This window comes from Boleophthalmus pectinirostris, unplaced genomic scaffold (genome assembly GCF_026225935.1).
Source record: "Boleophthalmus pectinirostris isolate CB_2022bp ecotype Guang Dong unplaced genomic scaffold, ASM2622593v1 HiC_scaffold_15, whole genome shotgun sequence".
NCBI lineage: Eukaryota > Metazoa > Chordata > Actinopteri > Gobiiformes > Gobiidae > Boleophthalmus > Boleophthalmus pectinirostris.
This window is the reverse complement of record NW_026571070.1, coordinates 1,493,726-1,512,753: the sequence shown is the minus strand read 5'-3', so window position 1 is coordinate 1,512,753 and position 19,028 is coordinate 1,493,726. Positions and strand designations below refer to the sequence as shown.

Below are 19,028 nucleotides of genomic sequence, written 5' to 3'. Positions count from 1 at the left end.
TATGGACTTCAGATTTTGTTATCATGACCCGTTACGCGCTTTAACTTGTACATTTCCGTCAGTCTGCTCTGGTGCGAGGAGGAACGCGCTCTAACACGTGTTTTGTGGTTCACAGTGTTCGTGGTGGAGCAGCCGCCGAGCCGTGAGCCCCCCCTCCTCCTCTCAGGACTCTGGGGACGGGTGGGACAGCCCCAAGCCCCGCTCGCAGGACTCTCCTCTGTGGGGCATGAAGACGGTAAAAACAAACGCACCCCGAACCCCGAAACCCACACCTGGACGAGAACAGGAGACATTTACCAGAGAGTCACTAGTTTTCTGTAGGAGCTCAGAACGTCACAAAAACACTGTTGCCATGGTAATGTGTCAGCGAACGTGCCACATGAAACCAAAACCACCAGGTCGTGACTCATCTGTCACATTATAATACTCCCCAAAAAGGAGATAAGACCAAAAATCAACTCCTTAACACCAGTTTTAACTTCTTAACACAAGTTCTGTGGCTCAACTCTGTCATGTTTTTGATAAATCTTGATTACAGTAAAGTTTCTTCAGAGATTCTGAGGAAAAGTGCAGCTCAGAATGTTGTAATTCAGGAATTCAAACACTGCACTTTTCTGTTGTTTTACTGGAGAATTTCACAGAACAACAGGTTTTACTCTCTGATTCTGAAATGAGACCAAATACACACGTGTGACTGTTCCTGTGTGTGATCTGGGTTCTGTCTTCAGGGTCGTGGTTCTGGATTTCCGGGTCGTAGGAGGTCCAGAGGAGGAGGCATCGGCTCCAGAGGAGGAAGAGGCCGGAGTCGACTCAAGACCCAGGACAGCCTCAGTGTGTCCCCCGGAGTGAGTGTCCAGAACAACCAGACTAACGCTGCTCTAGAACCGCTGCTCTAAACCCACTGCTGTAGGGTTACGTTTAAAATGAAATGAATCACCGTATCAGAAACAATCTGCGTCCAGACACGTCGTTTCTGTGTCCGTAATCCTTCTCTATCCACGCAGCTTTGAGCACATTTGTTTACGTTTTACAGAAATGAAACTTAAAACCACATGACTCATTTGCATAAACTAAGCGCTCAAAAAAAAACCAGCTCCTTCCTTGTGTCGCTGATGCGGTTCGGTTTCTGTTGGACTAAAGGACACGACTCAGTGGAATATGAGTGTTCTTTCTGTGACAGAGGGGTGTTCTGCTGATGGTGAGTCTGTTCTGTGTTTCTGTCGTGTTGGAGATGGTTCATGTGAAACTTTTCAGAGATTATACGTGTGCAGGTCGTACACACAGACACACGTTTATATGAATGGACACATATTCTCGACTATCAGTGTTTTGTCGGTGAATTACTTTGCAGTGCACAGACCTACATCAGAGTACTGTATTTTCTGGGCTTTTAGTCGCTCTGGATTATTAAGGCACACTGTCATTAAATGGTCAATTTTCTAACTTTTTTTGACAAATAAACGACACCGGACTTTAAAGGAAACCCAACAGTGTGATGGGTGAGTGGTTTTGTTTGTTTGTTCGTTCACGGTGACTCTGGGCTTTGTTCTGTTGTGGCGTGTAGGGAGGGTGCTGTCTGGGACCAACGGATTGTCGGCGTGTTCGCAGTGACTCAGTTGTTCAGTCGTGTCTAGAAGCGGCACGTCGCGCTCGCTTTTTCGGTTCGTTCCTCCGTTCCGTTCCTCGTCTGCGTGGAGTGATGAGTGTGTCTGTGGGTGTGTTTCGCTGTGCGGTCGCTGTCTGCTCCGTGTGTGTTTGCGGCTTTTTTAGTTTACTGAAGTCGTGCGGGGACACCCGAGTGGATTCGTGTATGGGGCGCTCTGGATTGTGGCACGCGGTCGTTTTTTGATGCGGTTGGAGGCTTAAGTCGGATGCCGGAAAATACGGCATCAGTGTTTTCAGGCGGCACCAGATCGTTCCGTCTCTGGAGCTGTTTTCAGTCGGATTAGTGTGAACGAACACCGGATGTGTGGACGGGGCCTAAAGCTGCTGCTCTAGAGCTTTGCCGTCGCTACAGTCTGTGGAAAAACAACTGAAAAGGGAAGTCGTACAGGAAGTAGCTCTGACAGTGGCTCAGTTGATCGAGCGTTTCTGATTCGAAGGTTTGCGGTTTGAATCCCGCTTTCAACATAAACATCATTGGACACTTACCCACCTTTACCCCCAGTTTCTGCATAAACTAATGTTTGAGTGTGTGAGTGTGTGAGTGGTTCCTTGTTGTGAAGCGCTTTGAGCCTTGAAGGTGGAAAAGCGCTGTATAAAAATGTGAACAATGACAATTTTTTCCATTCGAAAACCAAATCCCTCTGCCTCTGTCGTCAACACAGAAAACTCCAACAAACATCCAAAATGCAGAGACATTTTACGCACAAGGAAGGACTTTTCTGACACTAAACAAAGACGCGGTCATTTATTTTTATTAGTCTGATGCTGTGTAAAAACGAGGCAAGATTTGAATAAGTTCTTAAATATAATTATGAATAGTTCTATAATGACTGTTCTTTACGAGTGTAACCTGTGACGTGTTTGTTGTGCGTTCTGTCTCAGGGCGGCTTCATGGAGTCGTTCCAGAGAGACGAGGAGGAGAACTCCATGCACAACACCGTGGTCATGTTCTCCACCTCGGACCACTTCACCCTCAAACAGGTAAAACCCACCACATAAAACCCCGTCGTCGCTGTTTTAAATGCACACTCTGACCGTGAGCGCCCCCTGCAGGACATGTGTGTGGTGTGCGGGAGCTTCGGACAGGGAGAGGAGGGCCGACTGCTCGCCTGCGCTCAGTGTGGACAGTGTTACCACCCGTACTGCGTCAACGTCAAGGTCTGTGGGCATCTCTACTATACTATACTCACTGTTATTTATTTAACTCTCCCCCATGAAGACGACATTTGACCACCCCCCTGTTTCCTTAATTACATGTTTTGACTCCTCCGCTGTTTCACTAAAGACGTGATTTAACGACCATTAGAAACAACTCGGTTTTTCACATGTAAACAGAGACTGCGATAGGTCGGGGCCACTACAACCCACACTAGACTGACCAATAGGATTCGAGGATGTGTTTTTGCCAAAGTTAATCGAAGTAGTGACGATTGTAGTTTCCGGAAAAAACACAACATGAAACTCGTGCAATGGAAAGATTGTGGTGCAGTTTTAGAAACAATGATTAGCGGGCGTATATTATGGAGAAATTTAGAGAAAGTGACTTTTATAGATTTCAAAATGATGAAGTTGATTATAAAGTGGAAAACAGCGACAGACTTTCAGAGAGTGAAACTCCTGCGATGTCTGAACAAACTATCAGGGACTTTATACTTGATTATGAATCAAAATTGCCCCGAAATCTGAGTGTTGCTCAGACTAGTCCTTTAAAATATTTCAGTCTTTTTTTTTCCAAGATGAGATGTTTGACAGAATTGCTACAGAAACAAACTTTTATGTGAAACTCTGCGCAAGAGAAAGTGACCAAGATGACAAATACTGGACTCCCACTGACGGAGAAGAGTTTTATTATTATATTATTATCAGTGTTGGGAAGGTGACTTTTAAAATGTAATCCCCTACAGATTACAGATTACATACCCCAAAATGTAGTTTGTAATGGAATCCATTAAATTACTTAAAGTGAGTAATGTAATCTGAATACTTTGGATTACTTGATTTGCTGTAGAGAAGCAAAGACGAGGATACTTAACTGTATTAAAAATATTATTGATAGAAGACGAGGAGACACGTCCCTGCAGCATGGTTTAGTCCTGTTAAATCCTGTTTTAGTCCTGGTTTCGATCTAGTTTAGACCTGGTTTTAGTCCTGGTTTAGTCCTGGTTTAGACCTAGTTTAGACCTAGTTTAGACCTGGTTTTAGTTTGGTTTCCTGGTTTAGACCTAGTTTAGACTGTTTAGTTTCTAGTTTAGTTTAGACCTGGTTTTAGACTTTTTAGTTTCCAGCAATGAGTGGAATTACCGAAAAAAAAAAATAAATAAAATAAAGTAAAAATAATGTGAAAACAGGAAATTACCGCCGTGTAATTAATTTATTTCAACAAAGTAACTGTAATCCAATTACCACTCACTGAAACAGTAACTGTAACTGAATACAGTTACTCATAATTTGTACTCTGAATACATAACTACGGTACATGTAATCTGTTACTCCCCAACACTGATTATTATATTATAATAAGCTAAATAAGTTGAATAAGTTAAATGGAAAAAATTAATTAGGTGCACACAGGTGAACAACAGGTAAAAACAGGTGTACACTTGGCTTTACTGTATCTGGTGATATGAAATCTGTTTAAATACTTTGACAAATATATATATTTATATTTTTAAATGAACATAGTACTCAGAACATGCATAATCAGATGCTGAATGTAGTTTTTTGTTTTCGTTTCGCTGTTATAAACTTGTAAATTTATTGAATCACATTTAAACATCCATAAATGAATTGTTCAGAGTCTAAAGTTTAATTAAGTTCGTGAGTGTAAAAATCATTTATAATCACTTGTGGAAGTCTGTTTTCTTTTATGCACTTATGCTCTATGGGTGTAGCCCTGGTCATATATGTGTGGGTTGTTCCTAGTCGGCATCCAGGGGGGAAAGAGTTAAACGGTTAAACGGTTACAAAACAAAATCCGTCTTTATCTCTGTGTTAAATGTCTCCCTCTCTCCTCTCTCCTCGTCCTCAGATAACCCGTGTGATCCTGACCAAAGGGTGGCGCTGTCTGGAGTGTACGGTGTGCGAGGCGTGTGGCGAGGCGAGCGACCCCGGGCGCCTCCTGCTCTGTGACGACTGTGACATCAGCTACCACACGTACTGCCTGGACCCGCCGCTCCACAACGTGCCCAAGGGCGCCTGGAAGTGCAAGTGGTGAGGGCACAGAGACGGAAAAAACTGTACTCCTCGTCCATCTTCCTCCATCTTCCTCCATCTTCCTCCATCTTCCTCCATCTTCCTCCATCTTCCTCCATCTTCCTCCATCTTTCTCCACCATTATAATAATTTTTCTCATCAGAAACACGTCTGAAGAGGTTTTAGAGTCATCCACGCATGTTTGAGTAATCTAGTGATCTCTCCCAGGCCCTATCTGTACGGTTAAATATACAAAAGCACGATACACTACATCAGTGGTTCCGGTTGTTTAGTACTGGGCCGCACAGAAATAATAAATAACTTACCGTATTTTCCGAGCTATTAGACGCGCCCATCAAAAAACTACTGCACCCCCCGCAATCCAGAGCGCCCCATACACGAATCCACTCAGGTGTCACATCATAACTTCAGTAAACTACCAAGCCGCTCCACCCACAGAACACGTAAACACACACGGAGCAGACAGCGACCGCACAGCGAAACACACCCACAGACACACTCATCCCTCCACGCCGACGAGGAACGGAACGGAGGAACGAACCGAAAAAGCCACGAGTGCAACGTGCCACTTCTAGACACGACTGAACAACTGAGTCACTGCGAACACGCCGACAATCCGCTGGTCCCAGACAGCACCTCCCTACACGCCACAACTGAACAAAGCCCAGAGTCACCGTGAACAAACAAACAAACAAAACCACTCACCCATCACACTGTTGTTTCCTTTAAAGTCCCACGCGGTTTATTTGTGAAAAAAAATTGAAAATAGACCATTTAATGACAGTGCGTCTTATAATCCAGAGCGACTAATAGTGCGGAAAATACGGTACATTTTTCCCCGTGTTATTTATTATCTGAGTCTGAAAGGTGTTTTATTTTGTAAAATGACCCAGTTCTCTCCGTTACATGAGTCTATGGGTGCACTCACACTTGGACTTTAGAACCGCGTCCTGAACGCTCTGGTACGTTTGTCCAGTGTGGGCGCGACTGGGACTTTGACCCGGTGGGAGGAGGTGGGCCAAAGCACAACACGGAGCTCATGTACGCACACAACTTTAGTATACGAGCCCTGTGCGTGTGTGTGTGTTTGTTTGCGCGCGCTGATGTTACTCATATGAGGAAAACGGTGAATAAACTCCACTCTGAAACACACAGTGAACCCATACAGCGTCTCCTCTTGTCCTCGCTCCTCTGTTTTTAGCTCCTTAAACTCACAGAGTCGAGAGTATCGCAGCACGACTCACATCTGTCTCACTATTTAATGAATATTTCCGCCGCTGGACTTATTTTCTCCGCTAAACCGTTCGCTCCGCTGCCACAAACGGTGCCGTGTGGTTCGGTTCAGTTCTGCAGGTTTGAGCGTAGAACCCACAGCAGTCGGCATGGTTCTAAAGTCCAAGTGTGAGCCGCCCTAAAGACTCACTCTTGGTGCGTGTTCTCTCAGTCACATGATGCATTAACGTGAATATTAAACCCACAAGCTGCAAAGGTCCGTGAAAATATTGTCTGACATTAAACCGGTCCGTGGCACAAGAAGTGTTGGGAACCTCTGCACCTCTGCTTTACAAACCTGTCCCTCCCCTGTCCCTCCCTGTCCCTGTCCCTCCCCTGTCCCTCTCCTGTCCCTCACCTGTCCCTCACCTGTCCCTCACCTGTCCCTCACCTGTCCCTCCCCTGTCCCTCTCCCTGTCCCTCCCCTGTCCCTCTCCTGTCCCTCTCCTGTCCCTCCTGTCCCTCCCTGTCCCTCCCCTGTCCCTCCCCTGTCCCTCACCTGTCCCTCTCCTGTCCCTCTCCTGTCCCTCACCTGTCCCTCACCTGTCCCTGTCCCTCACCTGTCCCTCACCTGTCCCTCCCTGTCCCTCCCCTGTCCCTCACCTGTCCCTCTCCTGTCCCTCTCCTGTCCCTCACCTGTCCCTCACCTGTCCCTGTCCCTCACCTGTCCCTCACCTGTCCCTCTCCTGTCCCTCTACCTGTCCCTCACCTGTCCCTCTCCTGTCCCTCACCTGTCCCTCCCTGTCCCTCTCCTGTCCTCTCCTGTCCCTCCACCTGTCCCTCACTGTCCCTCTGTCCTCTCTGTCCTCACCTGTCCCTCTCTGTCCCTCTCCTGTCCTCACCTGTCCCTCTCCTGTCCCTCTCCTGTCCCTCTCCTGTCCCCCCTGTGTCCCTCTCCTGTCCCTCTGTCCTCACCTGTCCCTCACCTGTCCCTCACCTGTCCCTGTCCCTCACCTGTCCCTGTCCCTCCTGTCCCTCCCCTGTCCCTCGTCCCTCTCCTGTCCCCTCCTGTCCCTGTCCCTCACCTGTCCCTCACCTGTCCCTCACCTGTCCCTCTGTCCTCAGGTGTGTGTGGTGCGTCCAGTGCGGCTCGACGTCTCCCGGGCTTCACTGTGACTGGATGAATAACTACAGTCTGTGTGGGCCCTGCTCCAGCCTGAGCCGCTGCCCCCTGTGCCAGCGCACCTACGCCCAGGACGAGCTCATCCTGCAGTGCCAGCAGTGCGACAGGTAAGACAGGGAGCAGACAGGAGCATGAGGTTTTGTTTATGTTCAGTTTTGGAGCTGAAGTTGATGTCTGGACAGTAGAGTTGTCAAAAGTAAAGTCTGCTGTACGTCTCCACCTAAAAGCCTCGGGCCACTCCTCTGAGGACAGGGACGTACAGGTCTGAGCAGAGAAAAACGGTTTGAGAGGAGAGTTAAAGAGGCTATTTTTTGTTAGTTGTCTGAGGAAGGATTCCCTTTCCTGTCTCCATCTACAACTCCATCCTCAAAACTAAAACAAAGAGCAACAGAGACAGCCAGGTCAGGACCAGAGGTGTGAAAACACTCTTCACGAGCCTGAGGGATTCCGCTGATATGTCCCTCACTCAGATACAGACGAACAGGCCGAGCTACAAACAGAAACTGTAAACAAGTGTGCGTTAGTTCCAGAGGAGTTTCAGTGTAGTTAGCTCCTCTCTTCGGGCAGATATAAGGACGTGTCCTCCAGCGTCTGACCAGAACTGAAGAAGGAGCTTGGATGAGCTGAGAAACATTTTTGACATAAATAAACATTTGTCCAATGGAAAAATTGAATTTCTACCAGAGATGGTTTTGAAGCAAAGGTGATGAGGAGTCAGTGTGTGTGTGTTATGACTCGTTGTTCGTTTAGGTGTGTGACGGAGGAGTCGGTGTGTGTGTTATGACTCGTTGTTCGTTTAGGTGTGTGACGGAGGAGTCGGTGTGTGTGTGTCGGTGTGTGTATGACTCGTTGTTTCGTTGTGTGTGTATGACGTTGTTCGTTTAGGTGTGTGACGGAGGAGTCGGTGTGTGTGTTATGACTCGTTGTTCGTTTAGGTGTGTGACGGAGGAGTCGGTGTGTGTTTTCTCTTGCAGGTGGGTGCACGCTCTGTGTCACGGCCTGATGTCGGAGGAGGAGGTGGAGTCCACGTCCGACGAGGGCTTCGACTGTTCCCTCTGTAAGAACCACGGCAGAGGCACGTACGGTGAGTGGACACGGGATAAAGTTCCACAGTGCAACTTTACAGAGGGATGTTTAAAGGGTTTGGGCTGAACCTGAGGACGCAGATGATGGACCAGGACTGGACCGGGGCTGGACCGGGGCTGGACCGGGGCTGTTGGACCAGTGTTGTTTCTTTGTTAAGTTTCTTCACAATGAGCATCAAGTTCTGATTTTGTTTTGCCAATTTAATCTCATTTGTTTTTTGACTGTAGGGGGCGCCATAGTCTCCTGTAATAATGAAAACACCTTTAAATAAATCATCTTTAATTAAAATTATTAAAAATTATCTCATAAAACAGAAAACCTCTAGTGTAATCTCCCAAACGAGTGAATAAAGTCACAGCTCTGCTGTTTGATCCATTTTGGGCAATTTTTTGACACATTCTTGGACATTCTTGTTTTTAATAAATGATCTGAATCTCGTTATTGAATGAATCTAAATAAATACTGAGAATAAATATTGAGATATTTATTTGGGTCCTCTCTTTTGTCTGAACTGTTGTTTGTTGTGTTGCAGCTCGGTCGGACAGCTTCGACTCTCCGTACATGGCTCAGATCATCTCCAGGTTCAGAGAGCCAGGTCAGTGTCACACGACTGGAACCAGAACAGAACTTAAACTGCACATCTGCACCTCAGACCGCAAAAACAAACACAGAAACAAACACAGAAACAAACACAGAAACAAACACAGGAAACAAACACGGAAACAAACACAGAAACAAACACAGAAACAAACACAGAAACAAACACAGAAACATGTCACTCACAATTCACAACTCTAACCTGGGTTTTATTTCAGTCTTTCTCCAGACATCTCCTCATCTCAGACAAAATGATCTGCTCAGAACTCTCCACAGGGTTAAATATTCAAACGATCAGAATTTTATTGACATACATGTAATCAGGGTCCAGTTAAAGCCCAGTATGGAACATTTTATCCAAAAACAGACTAAAATAAAGCTTTTTTTGTTGTTTTCATTTTGGTTGTGTTTATTGCACTGAAAACCGTGCGTCCTTACTGTGATTGACCCACAGTGTAGAATAAAACATCTGTGTCCATGGAGAATGTTCCAAAGTGTGGCTTGAACTTATTTAGATGGTGATGTGCCACCTCCAGAAAGTTCCACACTGTAGCTTTTAAGTCAGTCGATGTGTATCTAATCTAAACTTCTCAAACTGAAATGATTTAGATTTTTACTGTAACGTTTTCAGTTTTGAACTTGTACCTGATTTAGTTCCTGTTTCTGTCTTAACGCTGCTTCTTCTTCTTCTTCCTTCTGTTTGTGTGTCAGAGTTGAAGACCTACACTCAAGATGGAGTCTGTCTCACTGAGTCGGGTCTGTCCCACCTCCAGGCTCTGGTGGAGCCTCTGACCTCCCCACGCCGCTACCGCAGGTCAGTCTACATCCACAGGGTCACAGGGTCACAGGGTCAGACGATCGGAGGGTTACAGGGTCAGGGGGTCACAGGGTCAGACGATCAGAGGGTCACAGTGTCAGACAACCAGAGGGTCACAGGGTCAGGGGGTCACAGATCAGGGGTCACAGGTCAGACAACCAGAGGGTCACAGGGTCAGGGGGTCACAGTGTCAGACGATCAGAGGGTCACAGTGTCAGACGATCAGAGGGTCACAGGGTCAGGGGGTCACAGTGTCAGACGATCAGAGGGTCACAGGGTCACAGGTCAGAGGGTCAGAGGGTCAGGGGGTCACAGTGTCAGACGATCAGGGGGTCACAGGGTCAGGGGTCACAGTGTCAGACGATCAGAGGGTCACAGGGTCAGCATCAGGGTCACAGGGTCAGGGGGTCACAGTGTCAGACGATCAGGGGGTCACAGGGTCAGGGGGTCACAGGGTCAGACGATCAGAGGGTCACAGGGTCAGGGGGTCACAGGGTCAGACGGTCAGAGGGTCACAGGGTCAGACATTCACAGGGTCACGGGGTCAGATGGTCACAAGGTCACAGGTTACATATTAAATCAAGTTAAAAGAAACGACTGTATGACATAAACTTTTTTAAATTGATCCCAGTCAAATGTAAAGCTGTGGTGCCAAACAGGGCTGTGCAGAAATATCTAAATATTAATATATCGTATCGTTTAATGTGGTGATACAGTATCGATGGGCTGCTGTATCGATATATCGCCAAGAGTATTTTTTTGTTTATTTTACTAAATGATTTTGTTCCAGTTCCAGTTTTGTTGTTTGTTCAGAGGAAGGAAACTCGTTTATGCAACACATTTGACATTTTCACTGTTTTGATGAGTTAAATGTTTGTGTTTCATATGAACTTTACATAAGAACAAGTGATTTAACAAACACATATGATTTAGACTTTATTTTTATTTAACCGTATCAAATCATTTTGAAATATATTGTATCAAATCTAAACTGAATTGTGGCCTATGTATCAACAACTTCTTAATGATCTCCAGTCCTAGTTTAAATGTGTTTGTAGTTTTCCTCAGTGCACTGTTGGGTTTCAGGAGACGTCACAATATTCTAGAGGACAATAATATTTAATACAGGTGGGGGGGTGGGAGCTGAAATGCAGATTTGTGTTGTAATACACTGAGTTCTTTGCTGTCGTCAGTAACAGAAATGATCAGCTTCGAGATTTGTGAATTTGCATTTTAGATATTTGATTTCAAAGTGCAAAGCGATCAACAGGGAAAACCGTGTCATGCACCTGAAAACCACCAATGGACCGGACAGACTCACCCTCACCCTCTCCTCAAGACACGAGCGCTGAGTCAGGACTAAGGATGGGCATGATTAGTCGATTAATCGATAGTTGATCATTAAAAATTTCATTGATTACGTTCATTTTAATTGACAAACCGAAAGTAGGTTGCTGTGCGTAGCGTAGTGAGACCAAACGAGTCCGTACATGTGTCTCTGCATCAGAAGGAGCGAGCAAACAGAAACATTCAGTCAGCCTGCAATGTACCGAAGCACAAATGTGGATTTAACGATGATTTGTACAAGAAATTCCACACTTTCCGTTGCGTTGGGACAAGTGTGAGTCCATGTGCACAGTGGATAAAGCAGCACATATGTTTCTGTGTCCAGAGGGAAAAAGTTTTTCCAGGTGAGAGTCGCTCAATGTGGATGACGAGGCCCCGCCCCCCTCCCCCCGTACGCTGTCCTGGTTTTGACAAACACAAATCTGGTCACACTGACCTGTATTCACCTGAGTCATGTCTTTTAATCCAACACAAGTTGAACCACATCAGCGACACAAGAGCTGGAGTTTTATCTTCACTTAGTTTATGTAAATTAGTGATGTGGTTTTAAGTTTTGTTTCTGTGAGATTTGAACAAAACTGAATTAAACACATTATAATGTCAAACAGCTGATGTGGATCTAGAGTCGTTATGTTTATATGTCATAAAGTTGAATTTATTGATGCAGATTAGTGCAGATAGTAATAATAATGATGATCATTTTAATAGAAAAACGTTCATGATTAATCGATAATCGATCATTAATTCTCCCGACGATCAATTAAGAAAATTTCATCGAATGCCCATCCCTAGTCAGGACTGGTGCAGGTGCCGGGGTTTAGAGAGAGACCGTTCAGATCAGAGACACATTTCAGGTTTAAACACACTGGATTTCAGCTTTGAACCAGCAACCCAAATGAGAGAGTCTTGTGAGCCTCTTTCTGCTTTCTTTGAGCCAAAACACCAAATTATAACTTGTCCTCATGTCCTGGGTTTTTGTAATTACGAACACGTCAGCGTTAGAGTTTAATATATGAGAAAAAGGTGATGGTGAAATCTAGAAACATCTGTCCATAAAAACAATAATAAAAAAAGTCTGTTGTTATTTTTACAGGAACAAGCCCAAACTGAAGCTGCGGATCATCAACCAGAACAGTGTTTCTGTGCTGCAGACGCCAGAGCCTGAGACGCCCACGGAGCAGGAGCCCCCTAGAGGTCAGTCTGAGGATCACGTCCACATACTCTATATTCAGAGTCGGTTTGAGGGCAGAGGGGCAGATGGAGCAGATGGAGCAGATCGGCAGCCTCCTCCCTCAGTCCGGGGCAGCTGTGGCATCGTGGGTATTAAACCGCGCGTTGTGTTTTTGTCGTGCAGCAGATCTGGACTGTGAGATGAAGTCTGACTCGAGTCCGGAGCGAGAGCCTCATCACGAAGACTACGGTCCCAAAGAGACGGAGACGGCCGACGGAAAGAAGCGCAAGAGGAAACCCTACAGACCCGGTACACGCTTCTACAGAAAACACACGTTACTGAAGCACTCGCCAGAATAATCACACGTCACATCACCTGCTCTAGGAGTGTGTTTGTGAGGGTCTCTGTTGAACTTTCTCTCCTCTCTCTTTCTGTCTTCTCTTTGTGTGTGTCAGGTATCGGGGGTTTTATGGTTCGGCAGCGCGGAGGAAAAGGTCCGAGTCGAATCAAACTGTGCCGCAGCGACTCCACAGACACGTATCCAGGACGAGACGACGGTGAGAACTTCACCTCAAACTCAAACTGAAAAAACACTCATCCTAAATATGAACACTGACGTCTGAACACTTTTATATGAACACTTTTATATGAACACTTTTATTAACATGAATGTCTGAACACTGACTTCTGAAAACTTGTATCTGAACACTTTTATCTGAACACTTTTATCTGAACACTAACACCTGAACACTGTTTGTTCTCCCGCAGACGCAGACGCCATGGACACTTCAGCCGATCACTCCATGGAAAAAGTGAAGAAGAGATACAGGAAGAAGAGGACCAAGCTGGAGGAGACGTTTCCTTCATATTTACAGGTCAGACGTCGTGTCAGTGAGTTTATTTCACTCCAAGAACTACACTTAGATTCATCAAATATATAACTGTTAATATGTAGAAGAGAAAACCAAATGAACCTTTTTGGAATATATATGAATTAAAGACGCAATGTGTAACTTTTCTGGTGGAGGGTCTGATACCTCTTTAATTTAACTGTGAAGGTCCAAATGTAAAAGTTCAAGATTCTTTTATACCTTGAATTTTCTTTTATTGTTTCTAATCCAGACGTCTTCCTTCCCTTTGTGCTTCTCTTTGTGCTTCTCTTTGTTTTCGGTTCAGGAGGCCTTTTTCGGTCGTGATCTTCTGGACCGCAGCCGTTTGATTGACAGGAGGCCGGGGCAAGAGGCTCCAGGTCTCAGCCAATCAGGACCCAGCCCTGCCTCGGGCCCAATGAAAGGCCCCGCCCCTGCGCCGCACGGCCACGCCCCCCAGAAGCACGGACCCCTGCGTAAGTGTCCTACTCTGAGGAAACGAGAGAGGAAAGTGTCCTACTCTGAGGAAACAAACGAGAGAAGAAAGTGTTCTGCTGTGAGGAAACAAACGAGAGAGGAAAGTGTTCTGCTGTGAGGAAACAAACGAGAGAGGAAAGTGTTCTGCTGTGAGGAAACGAGAGAGGAAAGTGTTCTGCTCTGAGGAAACAAGAGAGAGGAAAGTGTCTACTCTGAGGAAACGAGAGAGGAAAGTGTTCTGCTCTGAGGAAACAAACGAGAGAGGAAAGTGTTCTGCTCTGAGGAAACGAGAGAGGAAAGTGTCCTACTCTGAGGAAACAAACGAGAGAGGAAAGTGTTCTGCTCTGAGGAAACAAACGAGAGAGGAAAGTGTCCTGCTCTGAGGAAACGAGAGGGTCAGATGGAGCAGAGGAGTTGTTCAGAGGATGCAGAGAGGTGGTCAGAGGATGCAGAGGAGAGAAGGTCAAGGGAGAGAGAGGAGATGTTCAGAGGATGTAGAAGAGAGAGGGTTAGAGGATGCAGACAGGAGGTGTTCAGAGGATGCAGAGGTTTAGAGGAGCAGAGGAGAGATGTTCAGAGGAGAGAGGAGGTGTTCAGAGGATGCAGAGAGGAGGTGTTCAGAGGAGAGAGGAGGTGTTCAGAGGATGCAGAGGTTTAGAGGAGCAGAGAGAGATGTTCAGAGGATGCAGAGAGGAGGTGTTCAGAGGAGAGAGGAGGTGTTCAGAGGATGCAGAGAGGAGGTGTTCAGAGGAGAGAGGAGATGTTCAGAGGATGGAGAGAGGAGATGTTCAGAGGATGCAGAGAGGAGGTGTTCAGAGGATGCAGAGAGGAGGTGTTCAGAGGAGAGAGGAGATGTTCAGAGGATGCAGAGAGGAGGTGTTCAGAGGAGAGAGGAGGTGTTCAGAGGAGAGAGGAGGTGTTCAGAGGATGCAGAGAGGAGGTGTTCAGAGGAGAGAGGAGATGTTCAGAGGATGCAGAGAGGAGGTGTTCAGAGGAGAGAGGAGGTGTTCAGAGGAGAGAGGAGTGCAGAGAGAGAGAGTGCAGAGTGTCAGAGGAGAGAGGAGGTGTTCAGAGGATGCAGAGAGGAGGTGTTCAGAGGAGAGAGGAGATGCTCAGAGGATGCAGAGGATGTCTGAGCCTCATTTCCATCTCATTCGTGTTTGTGTTGGTCATGTTCAGCCATTTCAGAGGAGGCGCTGGTGGATCTGTCTGATGTTCTCAACACGGACCCTCACATTTTGGCCACAGGACAAACAGGTAAAGGCCCATTCACCAAACATCTCACTGAACATCTCACCGAGCATCACCGCATCACACCAAACCTCACAGAACCTCACCAAACCTCACCACATGTCACCAAACCTCACTAATCCTCACTGAACATCACCAGTCCTCACCGTATCCCCACCTGTACTGAACCATCCAGACCTCGTGAGATGATCCCTGTAGATGATCCATGTTCCTGTGCACATGTGACTCCTCATGTTTTACTCTTCAAAACCTCGAGCTGCACTAAAGAAACTACAGAATAAAACACTTTATAACACACACATGTCCCAAAAAATCTGACATCATTTCACAGGCCAGTAATTTTGGCAGCTGTTGTTGAAAAACCCTCAAATGTTCACAGAATGTGTAGAAAGATTTTAGATGTAATGTTTTATTTTTGTTCCGTTTTCAGTTTGAGTCGTTCACTCCCAAATTGAAGTCATTTTGTGTCTTGAATCTGCTGCACAAACTCACCCAAGACTGAGCAGCTTCAACACAACATTTGGAAAAACTTCAACTGGCAAAACAAATTTGGACTTGGAACCAAAAATGTAAAGAGTTTGTCTGATCATGCAGGACTAAAGGATCACACACACACACACACACACACACACACACGTGTGCGAGCAGATTCAAGACACAAAATGATTCTGTTTGGAAGTGAACGGCTCAACCTGAAAACACAACAAAAATAAAACATTACATATAAAATCTTGATCTGTTTCTAAACATTCTGTGAGAATTTGAGGTTATTTCAGTTGAACTGCCTAAACTATTGGCCTGTGAAATGTCATATTTTTTGAGACATCCTGTTTTGTTTTTTCAAGCTCTAATGAGTCGTAGACGTTATTAATTTTACTTTTTACATATTAAATCTTATTTACACAAAAATAACCACAAAGAAAATGGGTACGCGGTAAATACTGGCCCCAAAATACTGTTCTGTGGTCATATACTGAACCATAAATCCACTGATGTATTTTTACTTGAACGTTCTTTATTTGTGTGACACTAACTAAAGGCACTGCACTGTCTGAGGCTTTGTTAGACTTTAATCTGACCTGTATTTGAACACAAACCGACCACAGAGAAGCGTGAGCTGAACTGAGCTGTTGTGTCAAATCAAACTCAGGAAAATCAAAATGCTTCTTTAAATCCATTTAGTTTTTTTGTATTTTTTCCTTGAGTTTTCAGACTTTCCTAAAACTTTTTCCCATTGTTTGCTCACGTGTGCACTGTGTCACCATGGTAACTGCAGAACATTCCGCCATGCACATACATTCAGAACACCCCCAGCGCGATATCAGTATAAATAATAATAATAATGGTGACAGGTCTGGTGAACAGTGGTGTTTGTTTTGTTGGGTTTGACTGGTCGTGTCGAGTTTGTTTGGGGCAATTGTGTGTGTTTTTTTGTGTTGATTTTTATTTTTATTTATTTTTTTATTTGACGTCGTTATTTTTGTTGAACCTTCAGGTCAGTTCCAGGGCGAGCGTTCTCCGTCTCCGTTCGGTAAGACTTCCCTCACGGCGTCTCCTCTTTTACCCCCAGACAAACCCACTCTCACTCCGACTCTCCTCTCTCCTCTCTCCTCCTCGTTTCTCACGCACTTAAACTCCTGGTTTTCCTCCAGATTCCTGCTCTTTCCTGCTGCCTCCTCCTCTCGCTGCAGATTAGAAAAGTGAAGTGACTGTGTGGTGTTTTGTGGTTGTGTCGTTGTAGCCGGGCTGGACATCGGCCCCATGGACTCGGGCCGGACTCAGCGCTCGGTGCAGGAGGAGCCTCTCGACGCCATCCTCAGCCCCGAACTCGACAAAATGGTGTCTGACGGTGAGTTTAAGCAGAGTCAGTTAGAGTTTAGAGTGCTTCAGAACTTTTCTGCTGAATGGTAAAGGCTCTGTGCGCTTTTATTGAAATCGTAAAATAAAATAGGACAAACCAAAGAAAGTAAACAAACCATTGAAATTTTGTATTGATTAAAATAAGGACGACCCGCGAATAGTTGCTGAAACGGGCGGGTTTTAACGTTCTGGAATTTTACGGGCCAGGACTAAACCAGGACTAAACCAGGACTAAACCAGGACTAAACCAGGACTAAACCAGGACTAAACCAGGACTAAACCAGGAAACCATAAACCAGGAAACTAAACCAGGACCAGGAAACTAAACCAGGACTAAGCCAGGGCTAAACCAGGGCTAAGCCAGGGCTAAGCCAGGACTAATCTTTGACTTGAGAGAGTGAGAGAGAGGTGAGAGAAGCCCAGGGCGTGGAGCAGGGTGTCTGCAAAGCGCGATCGATCGGTGGTGTGGAGTTCTGTGTCGGTCATGTCGCCTGCTGTCATACAGCGGTCTACGCGGGCACACCTCCGGGCCTTTCCCGACAGTCTGTCCTGGTTCATTTTTGGTTTAATCCCGTTTTAGTCTTGTTTTAATCTTGTTTTAGTCTCGTTTTAGTCCTGGGTTAGCCTTTTTTAAGTCTCGTTTAAGTCTCGTTTTAGTCCCGTTTTAGTCTCGTTTTAGTCCCGTTTTAGTCTTGTTTTAGTCCCGTTTTAGTCCTGTTTTATTCTCGTTTTAGTCTTGTTTTAATTCCATTTTAGTCCTGTTTTATTCTCGTTTTAGTCTTGTTTTAATTCCATTTTAGTCCTGTTTTAGTCTTGTTTTAATCTTGTTTTAGTCTCGTTTTAGTCCTGGGTTAGCCTTTTTTAAGTCTCGTTTAAGTCTCGTTTTAGTCCCGTTTTAGTCTTGTTTTAATCTCATTTTAGTCCTGTTTTAGTTTTGTTTTATTCTCATTTTAGTCTTGTTTTAATTCCATTTTAGTCCTGTTTTAGTCTCGTTTTAGTCTTGTTTTATTCTCGTTTTAGTCTTGTTTTATTCTCATTTTAGTCTCATTTCAGTCCTGGTTCAGTCCTGGTTCAGTCCTGGTTCTGTCCTGGTTCAGTCCTGGTTTAGTCCTGGTTCAGTCCTGGTTCAGTCCTGGTTTAGTTCTTGTTCAGTCCTGGTTTAGTCCTGGTTCAGTCCTGGTTTAGTTCTTGTTCAGTCCTGGTTCAGTCCTGGTTTAGTTCTTGTTCAGTCCTGGTTCAGTCCTGGTTTAGTTCTTGTTCAGTCCTGGTTCAGTCCTGGTTTAGTTCTTGTTCAGTCCTGGTTCAGTCCTGGTTTAGTTCTTGTTCAGTCCTGGTTTAGTCCTGGTTTAGTTCTTGTTCAGTCCTGGTTCAGTCCTGGTTTAGTTCTTGGTCAGTCCTGGTTTAGTTCTTGTTCAGTCCTGGTTTAGTCCTGGTTTAGTTCTTGTTCAGTCCTGGTTCAGTCCTGGTTTAGTTCTTGTTCAGTCCTGGTTCAGTCCTGGTTTAGTTCTTGTTCAGTCCTGGTTCAGTCTTCTGCTCAGTAAATAACACCTGTGAAGTGATGACATATTTTTGACAGTAAAGTTGCGTCTGAATTTGTATTTGTACTGAAGAAAGTGTAATCGTTTCATTTGGTAATCACGGGTTTGTGCAGGCAGGTGCAGGCAGGTGCAGGCAGGTGCAGGCAGGTGCAGGCAGGTGCGGGTCTCCATAAATGGACTCTGCTGCAGAATACTTGAGTCTGTGGCCTTGTTTTTAGGGTTTATTGTGCCTCAACATTAGTATTAACATCTGTGTTTGTAAAAGCAGAAGCTCTAGTGTTCTGTTTGTGGTCTTTTTCACATGTGGTCTGTCACATCTGTCACATCTGTCACGTCCGCCCACAGCTTCCGGTTCGCTGTTCAGATTTTTAAATATTTGTTCACTTTAGCAAAACCCACACAGAGCTGAAAGTGGACAGGAAGTAGTGGCGCCAACAGAGGCTGCGGGCTTTCATAACAGTAAGGCTGAACGAGGATAAAGATCTGAGCTGAAGACGATTTATCGACCAAAAAGGGGCACGGCAAAAGTAGGACTGTTCTGATGGACAGTGTCATGGGAATGGATGGTGATGGACGACCCAACATCACGATGCACTGATCTTCTGTAGGCCTCGGGGAACCTAGAAACTTTGCCGGGATTAGACTGTAAATTAAATCCTGGATAGAACTAATACGCAGCTTGTTTCAGAACCTGCAGAGACAAATGTACGACACAAACAGAGCTCATGTTCAACACGTTCTA

At 45.4% G+C, this 19,028-nt stretch overlaps 1 protein-coding gene across 1 annotated transcript in view; it reads left to right on the top strand.

Annotated features, from left to right (window-relative positions):
• LOC110166930 (histone-lysine N-methyltransferase 2C-like) overlaps positions 1-19,028 on the top strand; it is a 72,537-nt gene that overhangs the window by 711 nt on the left and 52,798 nt on the right. The window contains 17 exon segments of the mRNA XM_055150998.1: positions 116-235; positions 729-845; positions 2,548-2,646; positions 2,719-2,823; positions 4,694-4,875; positions 7,216-7,380; positions 8,248-8,357; positions 8,892-8,954; positions 9,668-9,770; positions 12,214-12,314; positions 12,475-12,600; positions 12,747-12,848; positions 13,060-13,166; positions 13,468-13,636; positions 14,817-14,894; positions 16,384-16,419; positions 16,630-16,737. Coding sequence (XP_055006973.1) covers positions 227-235; positions 729-845; positions 2,548-2,646; positions 2,719-2,823; positions 4,694-4,875; positions 7,216-7,380; positions 8,248-8,357; positions 8,892-8,954; positions 9,668-9,770; positions 12,214-12,314; positions 12,475-12,600; positions 12,747-12,848; positions 13,060-13,166; positions 13,468-13,636; positions 14,817-14,894; positions 16,384-16,419; positions 16,630-16,737 — 1,780 coding nt within the window. The 5' untranslated portion in view covers positions 116-226.